Source organism: Pelobates fuscus, chromosome 1 (assembly GCF_036172605.1).
Source record: "Pelobates fuscus isolate aPelFus1 chromosome 1, aPelFus1.pri, whole genome shotgun sequence".
Classification (NCBI taxonomy): Eukaryota; Metazoa; Chordata; class Amphibia; order Anura; family Pelobatidae; genus Pelobates; species Pelobates fuscus.
Window position 1 is genome coordinate 11755805 of NC_086317.1, and position 13349 is coordinate 11769153.

General features: G+C 46.1%; 2 protein-coding genes across 2 annotated transcripts in view; both read right to left on the reverse strand.

Moving 5' to 3' along the window:
• Positions 1–13349, reverse strand: part of LOC134573755 (zinc finger protein 850-like) — a 788930-nt gene that overhangs the window by 670753 nt on the left and 104828 nt on the right. The gene's annotated exons all lie outside the window — the stretch shown is intronic.
• On the reverse strand, positions 2577–6826 carry LOC134601784 (stefin-C-like). Its single transcript, XM_063446286.1, has 4 exons — positions 6776–6826; positions 5500–5678; positions 4269–4370; positions 2577–2826 (listed from the first exon to the last, which is right to left on the reverse strand). Exons 2-4 carry the CDS (start codon positions 5578–5580, stop codon positions 2707–2709), a joined length of 303 nt encoding a protein of 100 aa, XP_063302356.1. The 5' UTR covers positions 5581–5678; positions 6776–6826; the 3' UTR covers positions 2577–2706.

A 13349-nucleotide genomic window follows, 5' to 3' on the forward strand; every position in this document is an offset into this window, starting at 1 on the left:
GCAATCTCGGCCTACAAAATGTATTTTTACCGAGATTCCACCACTGGAGCAGAAAGGAAATGGAAGATCCATTCCCCACTGGATCCCAGGCAGGGCTCTCCTGAAAGGCAAGGAGGCTGGATGGGCCTAAAAAAGAAATAATAAAAGAAGAAATTTATTTAGTGAGTGTACAAGAAGGTGAGAGAGTGTTTAAGAAGCATTAAATGGACACAATAGTCACCAAAACAACTTTAGCTTAATGAAGCAGTTTTGGTGTATAGATCATGCCCCTGCAGTCTCACTACTCAATGCACCAACATCTAGGAGTTAAATCACTTTTATTTCTGTTTATGCTGCCCTTGTCACACCTCCCATGTGTCTCACATAGCCAGCATGAAAACAAAATGGTTTAATTCTCATGCTGGCTATGCGAGTCACACGCAGCTTACTTTAAAAAGTTTCTCTCCTGTTGTGTAAATTGTACTTTTATTACTTAACCCCTTAATGACACAACTTCTGGAATAAAAGGGAATCATGACGGAATATATCCGTCGTCTGTCCTTAAGGGGTTAATGAGTATTCTGCAGTGTCTAGCAAGCTATTAACAGAGCAGCAGATACATTATAAACTAAACAGAGTTTATAATAGAAGGAAGTGTAAACATTACATGGTTCTTTACAGGAAGGCTTTAGGGAGGCTGTGTAAGTCATCTGCAGGGAGGTGTGACGAACGCTACATAAACAAAGTGATTGAACTCCTGAAGGGCAGTGAACTGAGCAGTGAGACTGCATGGGCATGATCTATACACCAATACGTCTTCATTTAGCTAAAGTTATTATGGTGACTATAGGGTCCCTTTAATGTATATGCCACCATTTATTAGGGAAAGAGCGCCTTTTGATAAAAAAGGAATTGAATTCAGACAAACAGATACAGAATAATTATTGCCAATATTAAACCCCTTAGCGGACGACCCTGTAGATATATACACTGCTCAAAAAAAAATAAAGGGAACACAAAAATAACACATCCTAGATCTGAATGAATTAAATATTCTTCTGAAATACTTTGTTCTTTACATAGTTGAATGTGCCGACAACAAAATCACACAAAAATTTAAAACATGGAAATCAAAATTTTTTCGACCCATGGAGGTCTGGATTTGGAGTCACACTCAAAATTAAAGTGGAAAAACACACTACAGGCTGATCCAACTTTGATGTAATGTCCTTAAAACAAGTCAAAATGAGGCTCAGTAGTGTGTGTGCCCTCCACGTGCCTGTATGACCTCCCTACAATGCCTGTACATGCTCCTGGGAGGATGGTCTCCTGAGGGATCTCCTCCCAGACCTGGACTAAAGCATCTGCCAACTCCTGGACAGTCTGTGGTGCAACGTGACATTGGTGGATGGAGCGAGACATGATGTCCCAGATGTGCTTAATTTGATTCAGTTCTGGGGAACGGGTGGGCCAGTCCATAGCATCAATGCCTTCGTCTTGCAGGAACTGCTGACACACTCCAGCCACATGAGGTCTAGCATTGTCTTGGAAGGACCCAAGGCCAACCACACCAGCATATAGTCTCACAAGGGTTCTGAGGATCTCATCTCAGTACCTAATGGCAGTCAGGCTCTCTCTGGCGAGCACATGGAGGGATGTGTGGCCCCCCAAAGAAATGCCACCCCACACCATTACTGACCCACTGCCCAACCGGTCATGTTGGAGGATGTTGCAGGCAGCAGAACGTTCTCCAAAGCATCTCCAGATTGTCACGTCTGTCACATGCTCAGTGGGAACCTGCTTTCATCTGAGCACAGGGCGCCAGTGGCAAATTTGCCAATCTTGGTGCTCTCTGGCAAATGCCAAACGTCCTGCACGGTGTTGGGCTGTAAGCACAACCCCCACCTGTGGATGTCGGGCCCTCATACCACCCTCATTGAGTCTGTTTCTAACCGTTTGAGCAGACACATGCACATTTGCGGCCTGCTGGAGGTCATTTTGCAGGGCTCTGGCAGTGCTCCTACTGTTCCTCCTTGCACAAAGGCAGAGATAGCGGTCCTGATGCTGGGTTGTTGCCCTCCTCCATGTCTCATGATGTACTGGCCTGTCTCCTGGTAGCGCCTCCATGCTCTGGAAACTACGCTGACACAGCAAACCTTCTTGCCACAGCTCGCATTGATGTGCCATCTTGGATGAGCTGCACTACCTGAGCAACTTGTGTGGGTTGTAGACTCCGTCTCATGCTACCACTAGAGTGAAAGCACCGCCAGCATTCAAAAGTGACCAAAACATCAGCCATGGAGCATAGGAACTGAGAAGTGGTCTGTGGTCACCACCTGCAGAACCACTCCTTTATGGGGGTGTCTTGCTAATTGCCTATAATTTCCTCCTGTTGTCTATCCCATTTGCACAACAGCATGTGACATTGATTGTCACTCAGTGTTGCTTTTTAAGTGGACAGTTTGATTTCACAGAAGTGTGATTGACTTGGAGTTACATTGTGTTGTTTAAGTGTTCCCTTTATTTTTTTTTTGAGCAGTGTAGATTTGTTACAATGATTCCTTACATCAGTAACCACTACGACCAATGGAGAGATAGGTCTGTTTTATTGATTTTATTGTCACGAGATCATATAATATGCAGGAACATTAAAAGGGACAGTATCATTACAAGACGTTTGACGAGAACAGAGTTGCTCCATGATTCTCCAGGACAGGGTCTGTAGTTTTAAAAGTAAGAGATTGGGTCAGTTCCAACTTTTCCAGTTTGGAAACTGGTAAGGCTGATCGGCCCCGTCACACGATCATATATCCTAAGATGAAGAAATTCCTCTTGTCCTACGTAAACCTAAAATTAAAAATAAAATAGAAACCCACACACATCACACAAACCGTATGAGTTTACAAATCAGCTCAACATTCTGTTTGTCAGGTAAAACAGGAGTCCATGCGTTCCTAGGGGTTTACCGTCAGTGCAGTTTAACAGCTGGTTTTTACTATTTTGTTTTGTTTTTCTTTCGTTGATAAAGGAAGGGGATGTGATGTATGGACTGTTGGGCTGTGTATGTGTGTGAGTGTATGTATTGCGATGTATGGACTGTTGGGCTGTGTATGTGTGTGAGTGTATGTATTGCGATGTATGGACTGTTGGGCTGTGTATGTGTGTGAGTGTATGTATTGCGATGTATGGACTGTTGGGCTGTGTATGTGTGTGAGTGTATGTATTGCGATGTATGGACTGTTGGGCTGTGTATGTGTGTGAGTGTATGTATTGCGATGTATGGACTGTTGGGCTGTGTATGTGTGAGTGTATGTATTGCGATGTATGGACTGTTGGGCTGTGTATGTGTGTGAGTGTATGTATTGCGATGTATGGACTGTTGGGCTGTGTATGTGTGTGAGTGTATGTATTGCGATGTATGGACTGTTGGGCTGTGTATGTGTGTGAGTGTATGTATTGCGATGTATGGACTGTTGGGCTGTGTATGTGTGTGAGTGTATGTGTGTGAGTGTATGTATTGCGATGTATGGACTGTTGGGCTGTGTATGTGTGTGAGTGTATGTATTGCGATGTATGGACTGTTGGGCTGTGTATGTGTGTGAGTGTATGTATTGCGATGTATGGACTGTTGGGCTGTGTATGTGTGTGAGTGTATGTATTGCGATGTATGGACTGTTGGGCTGTGTATGTGTGTGAGTGTATGTATTGCGATGTATGGACTGTTGGGCTGTGTATGTGTGTGAGTGTATGTATTGCGATGTATGGACTGTTGGGCTGTGTATGTGTGTGAGTGTATGTATTGCGATGTATGGACTGTTGGGCTGTGTATGTGTGTGAGTGTATGTATTGCGATGTATGGACTGTTGGGCTGTGTATGTGTGTGAGTGTATGTATTGCGATGTATGGCCTGTTGGGCTGTGTATGTGTGTGAGTGTATGTATTGCGATGTATGGCCTGTTGGTGGAATGTTCGAGGGATTTGAAATGGCGGCTGCAGAAACCCTGTGTAAGAAGGCTGCAATATGCAGATACTGTTATATGTGTATTAATAAAGTGAGTACTTCGTTATACAGGAATTGACTGATTTGTACAAAACATCACAGTGGCCGTTTAACAGCTGGTTCTATGGACAAGTCACACTACTTAAATCCAGTCTGGTGATATTTGTTGGAGCAATTCTATAAAAACCTGGCAATTTTGACATGCCAGGTTCCACGAGCCACAAAGTAATCTGCGGTGGGATCAGCCATTAATGTGTTCATTTTATTTCCAGTTTCCTGTGTTTCATACCTTAATAAACAAGTTGACTCCAGCCACCACCTGCGATGCGTACTCGACTGCACAGAACAGCTCAAATTGTCTTCCAGTTTGTGTTTCAACCTGTGACTGCACCTGGCCAAAAAGACAGCTTTAGACTGGGATCTGGTTAGTTATCAAACAAAGGAAAAAGCCATGGATTCCACTAAAATAAATCCTGCTCTCTGATTGCACACCGCTTCCCTATTACAGTATTGTGAGCTGCAAGGTCTAATATTTAGCTTTTATGAGTCCATTAAAAATAGAATACAGGAATATTATATGGGTGATATGAAGGCAACTACACAGGGTTCATGTCCGGCCTCCAGACAAAAAAAACCAAAAAAAAAAAAAAAAAACCACCAGACCAACATACCACACACCGACGGAGAGGGTTACGCAATGTTGATATAAATTGGGGTTTAGGCAGTAAGACCAAATATAAAAATATCCAGGATTGTTTGGGTGCATGCATTTCTAAGATGCATTACATTCAGTGAATTCAACAAAAAACAGAGTTGAACGAGCCATCTTTCAAATTAACAGGATAATCTGAACGCAAATCCAGCCAGAAGCTGTGAATACGAGACCGAATTACGGGTATACACAACCCAATCCTACAGACTTGGCCCCCCATCTATCTGAAAATGAAGTTGAATTGCATTTACAAGGTTTGGTTTAAAGAGAATTACAGACAGATCGGAGTCAATTCTAGTACAAAACAATGTATTACTGTTATTAGCAGCATCTTAACCCCTTAAGGACCAAACTTCTGGAATAAAAGGGAATCATGACGTGTCACACACGTCGTGTGTCCTTAAGGGGTTAAAAGCAAATACTGCACAAAAACGTTAACTCCATAGAAAGGTCAAGTACAAGGTTAGAAACGCAGATTATATCTAAAAATCCATTACTTTAGAATTTGTTTGTGCCGTCAGTGGTTAAATATTGCAGATATCGATTTTTCACTTGGAAGTTGGTGAAGGAGGATGGTACCAGATTTGTTCAGCGTGAATCTGAAGGACATTCGGTGCTTGATAAATACACTAATAGAATACTGACATTATCTGTGCTGGGTCAGTCTGCCTGACCAAGTTGTAGCTGAATTTGCCTCTAGTGAACAGGAGATTGGCAAATTCTGCTGACATCCAGTCTTTATTGAACAAACCCAATTATGTGACAAGCACTTTCTTGCACAGGTTTTCAAAACACCTGGACTTCTTACATGATAACACAGTTTTTGGATTATACCGTCTGCCTGCTCCACACAACTCAAACCTCCATGATTGCGCCGGCTTTGAGCCATAGGGTGTTAATTATACAGCGATTTCACCAGCATGAAAAGCAGGGGAGCTTAGAACACAAAGGAAGGGATCCAAGCCTTCAAACTCAGTTGGGCAAGAACTGCAAAATATAACATGTACCAGCATTAACAGACATCATACAAGATTTAAAGCAACGGGACAAGCAATTTTACTTAGTTTTCAATTACAATTATTTGTATAGCAACAACATATTCCACAGCGCTGTACAATAGGTAGAACAAGACCAACAATTCTAGCTTAACAGGTTTGGCATACAGGAACAATAGATGAAAAAGGGTTTGCCCAAATGAGCTTACAATCTAAAATAGTTCTTACTTCTAGAAATGACGGTTTATGGGGCTTAAAGGATATATGCAAAAAACAGATTTTTTCCAGATTCTACAGACACAATCATTGCTTTATATCCCAACATTCCCATCACATGCCTTAATGTGAACTTTAGATAAAATAAAAAACCACACACACACACACACACACACACACACACACACTACATTTTAGCTACTTTACTAGAATTGGTTTTTAAAAAGGGACACTTTTGGTGCACAAACAATAAATATCACCATTTAGTAGACATGCCCACATTGAAAGAAATGCACACTTGTTACTAAAGTTATGCATTTTTTTAATTTAGTGGGGGGTTTATCTGAAGACCACTGACAGAAGCTGCAGATCTCGTCTGCAGCCTTTACAAGCCCTCCCCTTCTAACCCCAACCAGACTATCCGTGGCTGTCCAATCACAGACTCCCAATGCAGTTCAATGAGAAGTCTTTGCAAGGCAGGTGCTCTGACATATTGCCTGTCTCTACTTTATCTCCATTGAGCTAAACAAACCAGTAAGTAACAGAACCAGCTGTCTGATAACATAAAAAACTAAAAATCACAAACTGGACTAAACATTTAGAATAAAAATAAAGTGTTTTACTGCAAGCTTTGTTTTCTAGCCTTCATTAGTGATTTCAGGACAGCCTCTGGGAAGTTGAATATTTCCCCCAAGTATTTATTACAAATCGATCGTTTCTATTTTTCATCCCTGCAAAGGGAGTTTATTCTCTGAAATCCAACTTTATCCTAAATCTAATGGGTGACCCTTGAAGTATAAATTCAGTGACAGGAACTACCGGTATATACTTTTGAAATCACAGTTCTTTTCCATTCTAAGACCGGTTACTTACTCCCCTCCTGTAGCTGTGACCAGATCTATCGCTCTGCCTCCCTGAGCTGTGATTTAAATAACCTGATTTGGACAGCTGACCTCTCTCTATTGGAAGGAACTGATTGAAACAGGAGATGCTAATTAATGATTAAATCTACAGCAGGTTCTGAGAGATGCAGCCCCTATAACCCTCAGCCAGCCTGGTAATACGGAAAATATAGAGCAGTGGTTCCCAACCGAGTCCTCAAGTACCCCCTAACAGTCCAGGATTTAGGGATTACCCAGTCGTGTCTAAGGCGTTTTTAGATAAGAAAAAAAAATAAAATAAAAAACACTCTAGACACAACAGGGTAATTGGACTGTTAGGGGTACTTGACGACTCGGTTGGGAACCCTTGGTATAGAAAATATTGATTTACTAAACTGTAAATAGCCCCAATTAGCTATGTAACCAGGACTAGTTGGGTGGGACTTGTAGAGGGCATTGCCATTGACTCAACCTGGCGACACCCACAATGGGCAGAACCCACCTGGAAAATGGGCACACTCGTCCACTGGAGGTGTGTGTCTACGTGGCATTAAAGGGAAACTCCAGTGCCAGAAAAACGATCCGTTTTTCTGGCACTGGAGGGTCCCTCTCCCTCCCACCCACCAATCCCCGGTTACTGAAGGGGTGAAAACCCCTTCAGTCACTTACCAAGGGCAGCGACAGGTCCCACGTCGCTGCTTCCTCCTCCCCCGCCGCTCCTCCTTCTGGTTACGTCGGCCGGTGGGCGAGACTGATCTCGCCCGCCGGCCGAGGAGACCTAATGCGCATGCGCGGCAATGCCGCGCATGCGCATTAGCGCACCCCATAGGAAAGCATTGAAAATGAATTTCAATGCTTCCCTATGGGGAATAGAGCGACGCTGGAGGTCCTCACACAGCGTGAGGACGTCCAGCGACGCTCTAGCACAGAAAACCTGTGCTATGAAGCAGGAAGTGTCCTCTAGTGGCTGTCTAATAGACAGCCACTAGGGGAGGACTTAACCCTGCAAGGTAAATATTGCAGTTTTAAAAAAACTGCAATAATTACACTTGCAGGGTTAAGGGTAGTGGGAGTTGGCACCCAGACCACTCCAATGAGCTGAAGTGGTCTGGGTGCCTGGAGTGTCCCTTTAAACACGCCAGTCAGACAGACTCCGAACGATCTTCTACTTGCAGGGTCCTGTTGGTAAACGCTCCCTCGTTGGGGAGTGTACTATAATGAGTTTTTTCTGTAAATGTTATTTTATGTAGAGCACCAACATAAACAGCAGCAATGTACAATGGGTGTGATATGTATATTTCTGTGTATGTGGGTGTATTTAATAGACAATTTAAAAGAATATGGATAGTTAGACTTACCGTATATACTCGAGTATAAGCCGACCCGAATATAAGCCGAGGCCCCTAATTTTACCCCAAAAAACTGGGAAAACTTATTGACTCGAGTATAAGACTAGGGTGGGAAATGCAGCAGCTACTGGTAAATTTCTAAATAAAATTAGATCCTAAAAAAATTATATTAATTGAATATTTATTTACAGTGTGTGTATATAATGAATGCAGTGTGTGCGTATGAGTGCAGTGCGTGTATGAGTGCAGTGCGTGTATGAGTGCAGTGTGTGTGAGTGCAGTGTGTGTGTGTATGAATGCAGTGTGTGTGAGTGCAGTGTGTGTGAGTGCAGTGTGTGTGAGTGCAGTGTGTGTGTGAGTGCAGTGTGTGTGTGAGTGCAGTGTGTGTGTGAGTGCAGTGTGTGTGAGTGCAGTGTGTGTGTGTGAGTGCAGTGTGTGTGAGTGCAGTGTGTGTGATGCAGTGTGTGTTTGTGTATGTGTTGGTGGGGGTGGGGGTGGGCATTTAATATATTATTAATTATTATTTTTTTTTATTTTTTTTATATTATTATTTTTTTTATATTATTATTTTTTTTGTATTATTATTTATTATTATTATTATTTTTTTTTTATTATATATATTTTTTTCGTCCCCCCTCCCTGCTTGATATATGGCAGGGAGGGGGGCTCCTTCCCTGGTGGTCCAGCATTGGTAGTTCAGTGGGGGAAAGGGGGGGCTGGCAGAGCTGTACTTACCTGTCCTGCAGCTCCTGTCAGCTCTCTCCTCCTCCGCGCGGTCTGTGCAGCTCCCTCTGTCAGCTCCCAGTGTAAGTCTCGCGAGTATATACGGTAAGTTTCCACATCATTATTGCCAACAGTAAAAGCAGTCATAGAGATTTATACATCAGCCATTTCTGGCACATTGCCAATTCCATTCAGTCACCAGATCAAACCGGTTTATTTCCTTGTCCACCTGGTTACACAGTCCAAACAAGGCCAGTGTTTGACTATCTAAACAAGACCAGCTACTTGCATCCCCAAAACAAAAATGTACAACTTTGTGTGTCTCTCCCCCCAGCCCCTCTGTGTGTCATTGTCCGATTCCCTAGCCCCTCTGTGTGTCACTGTCCGATTCCCCAACCCCTCTATGTGCGTCATAGTCCTCTTCTCCAGCTCCTCTGTGTGTGTCATAGTCCTTGTAACGGATCACCTGGCACCTGACCGGGTACCTTACCGTTGATGGATGCTCCTAGTGCTTCCCGAGGGCTCCAAGCACTTTTCCAGACAACATAAGCATTGCAGACCGAACCTCTCTTCCTGCAGAGAGCGGAGCTGGAACAAGCTCTTAAAAGAGCTTAGTGATTTTATCTAGGGGAGTATGTAGAGTATAGCAATCACCCAGTGTAAATGCAGCCGTTTCCCCCAATCATGAGACGAGGCTCTATGTTGAGGGTAAAACAGGAACTCAGCAGTCTGAGGGTTTATTGGTAGAGTTGAGGGGACACCTGGATGTTCGGGTTCGGCGGGTTCGGCCGAACTTCGGAAAAAAGTCCGGGTTCGGGATTGAACTTGACCCCGAACTCGAACTCCATTGAAGTCAATGGGGACCCGAACTTTTGGGCACAAAAATGGCTCTAAAAAAGTCCTGGAAAGGGCTAGAGGGCTGCAAAAGTAAGTAAAATGGGGTAAGAGTAGGACAAGTACCCTTTAAACAAATATGGATAGGGAAATCACTTAAAATAACATAAAAATTAAAATTAATCCAATCCTTTTCATTGCCGCGGCTGCATCTTGCAGCCGCTTAGTAGATAGCTCCCTAATTCCCACGGTTTCAGGGAGCTATCTATCAAAAGGTCTTTCAGCCAAATTTACTAATACTAAGTAAAGATTACTTAGTATTAGTAAATTCTGTCCCTACTCGCTATACAGCGAGTAGGGGCATGTCTAGTAACCAGTGAGCCTGTGGCTGCTCACTGTGAAAAAATAACCAAATAAAAACCTATTGCCCCCACACCTGTACGACAGGTGGGGGCCCTAAATAAGAATGTGATGGGGGGACCTACTGTCCTCCCCCCTGGCCCCGACCCCTGAGTGGTGGGTGGGGGTCATAAATAAGAATGTGGGGGGGGGGCCTACTGTCCTCCCCCCAGCCCCACCCCTGAGTGGTGGGTGGGGGTCATAAATAAGAATGTGGGGGGGCCTACTGTCCTCCCCCCGGCCCCACCCCTGAACGGTGGGAGGGGGCCATAAATAAAAATTGGGGGGTGGGACATAATGTCCTCCCCCCTGGCCCCCACCCATGAGCGGTGGGTGGGGGCCCTAAATACCAATAGGGGGGGACCTATTGTCCTCCCCCTGGCCCCCACTCCTGAGCGGTGGGTGGGGGCCCTAAATAAAAATGTAACCCCCACCAGGTGACTAGGGATCCCCAAACCCCTAGTCACCCCCCTCCCCCCAAAAAATAACCCTTACCTACCCCCCACATCCTAAAAATAATGAGGCCAAATAAAAATCCATAATAACCGACACACGCTGTGTAATTTGACTCATAACACTCTGATTGGTTACTTAATCCCACGCTGTGTAAAATGACACAGAGCACTCTGATTGGTGGATTTCAAGCCAACCAATCAGAGTGCTGTGACAGGTAAATGTAGACAGTTGGGGGGCGTGGTTTGGCCGCGAGAGAAGATGGCTGCTTAGGGGACGAGCTCCGACCCACACAGCCATTACAGCAAGCTACTGCATTAGCACAGCACAATTATGGGGCGCACAAAATGCCCAGACGGCTCCCAGACACCCAGGACTCACCCGAGCAACTCCCAGACGGGACCCATGGTCCCATGGGACCCATGGTCGGCGGCCGGGCACCACGTGGTAGCGGGCGCAAGTATGGCTGCCTCCCCGACCCGCTCACAACCCTCGCTGGCTGACATAAGCGCGGACATCAGAGCCCTGGCAGCGGCGATGGTGACGAAGGAGGATATGCGGATCCTCTCTGATACCCTGCACGCGGCAAACCCTGCACAGCGCAAGCTACTAGGATGCAGGCAGCTGAATCAACTGTACAAGCCATGGGAGACAGGGTGGAAGCTTCCAATCTTGCATTGCACAGGCAAGGTAACATTCTCTTACAATTAAGACGGCAAACAGAAGATCTTGACAACAGGGGCCGCAGATCAAACATAAGGGTCCGTGGCCTACCTGAGCCTGACGGAGGCGAAGATGTTGAAGCCACATTACAGACACTGTTCCGTGATATCCTGGGACCGGAGGCACCGGAGTCCATAGTGTTTGACAGGGCACACAGGGCTAACAGAACTCCGCAACTGATAACACGCCACGAGACATTATATGCTGCCTGCACGCCTACAAACTAAAAGAGAAAATAATGAACAAACCCCGGTCGAGACCTACCTGGCGATTTCGTGACGCAGAGGTGGCCCTTTATCAGGACCTGTCACCCCTTACGCTCGAAGCCCGCAGGGCCCTGAGACCGGTCACTACGCTACTCAGGGACAGAGGGATCCCATATAAATGGGGTTTCCCCTTTATGCTTCTCGCCAGGCATCAAGATGAATGGTTCCCACTAAGGTGGCCAGAAGAGGTGCCCAGATTTCTACAGCGCCTCAACCTCCCACCCACAGAAGCCGCCGACTGGATCCTGGGGCCGACAGATCAGAGGCAGGGGCCCCAAACTCCAGGCCAACAGCGCAGAAGACAAGACAACACGCCACGGCGCCCGCAGACCCGCAGGAAACTGATGCCCACGGATCCGGAGGAGTGAGGATAGGAATCCCCCCTACACCCTCGAGGCGTGAATGACCGACCACGACACGTGCACACTACCCGAACTTGCAGCCCCTTACGGAACCTGAGTCATCCTGTATACCACGGAACCACAGTTAAGTACTGCTTGCACACATACACAAGCAGGGACATTTACATGGACACCCATGGCTGGGCATGGCCGCACAATAGTAGCATACCCATTGGGATGGATAGCTCCTCCAGGTCGATTGGGGTGGGGGACCTGATGGGGGAGGGGTACACCATCCTGCACGCATGCTGCGGTCCTTGGGAGGGACAAATCCGTATGTGCCCGCAGGATACGCACTGAGGCGCTACATAAGACTGCTGGACGTTTCCAGGACATTCAAACTCACAATGCAGCGAAGTACTTTTGGTACTACGGGAGTGCTCTTGTCGTGCCACAACGCTATTCTAAAGGCTACCTGGAGAATTGTCTGGGGGGTGGTTGGAGGGAGGTGGGAAGCACCTAGAGGTACATATACATGGGAAATTATTTTGCTGAAAATGTTCTACTGGGTTATGCTGGGTGTGACGGTCTTACGAAAGGAAGCCAGGTTATGATAGTAGGCTGAACAGGAGCTACGGGGATGGTGGGATGTGGGGAGGGACGGGAAGGAACTCAAACTATACTACCCTAGGCTTTACTCTTTTCAAGTAGATTAAACATTGAAGTCCAGTTTGGCTAGGTGGGGGCGGAGATGGGAAACCGGAAAGTGGTGATGTGATGCACTGTATATTTGATGTACCGTACTCTGTGTATAATACCATGATTCCCCAATACAGCACTATCACCGCCTACAAGTGCATACACCTACGCTGTAGCCGGGTACTCGTCTGCCACAGGACCTCTGACAGGCCACTCAACATCAGCCTCCTGACCCTGGGGGCACTTGCCTAGGACCTCTCTGTGGGTCACGAGATCCTATGATAAACGCTCCCTCGCCCGACCCCGCCCACCACGACCCACCACACGCAGCAGGTCAACCTCACACTACGCTGACCACACAGACGCAAGGAAAGACCCCTGGGGGACGGAAAAATTGTCGACATAAGACACACCAATAACCACCTACACCGCATTAGACAACTGGACGTTAGCCCGCGCCCCGTTATAACGTGACCATACAGATCGTTAGTCTAGGAGACCTAGCTACCGACGTCAGATTGGAAACATGTGGGACACGGACATCTCACTGAGTATGCCACACACACTACTACAAACCCTAGACACTGAGCTCCTGCAACTCTGCAGGCGAACACACTGGACTCACCACCCCTGACTAGACCTGTGTAGACACAACTACTGGGGGACCCAACTCCGCGGCTGCCCTAGCTCGACTAGGAGACAGTACGGGCTTGAAATCCACCCAGCTACACAGGACCCCCTCGTATTGAGGGGAATTTACCCTACTGAGGTCACACCTC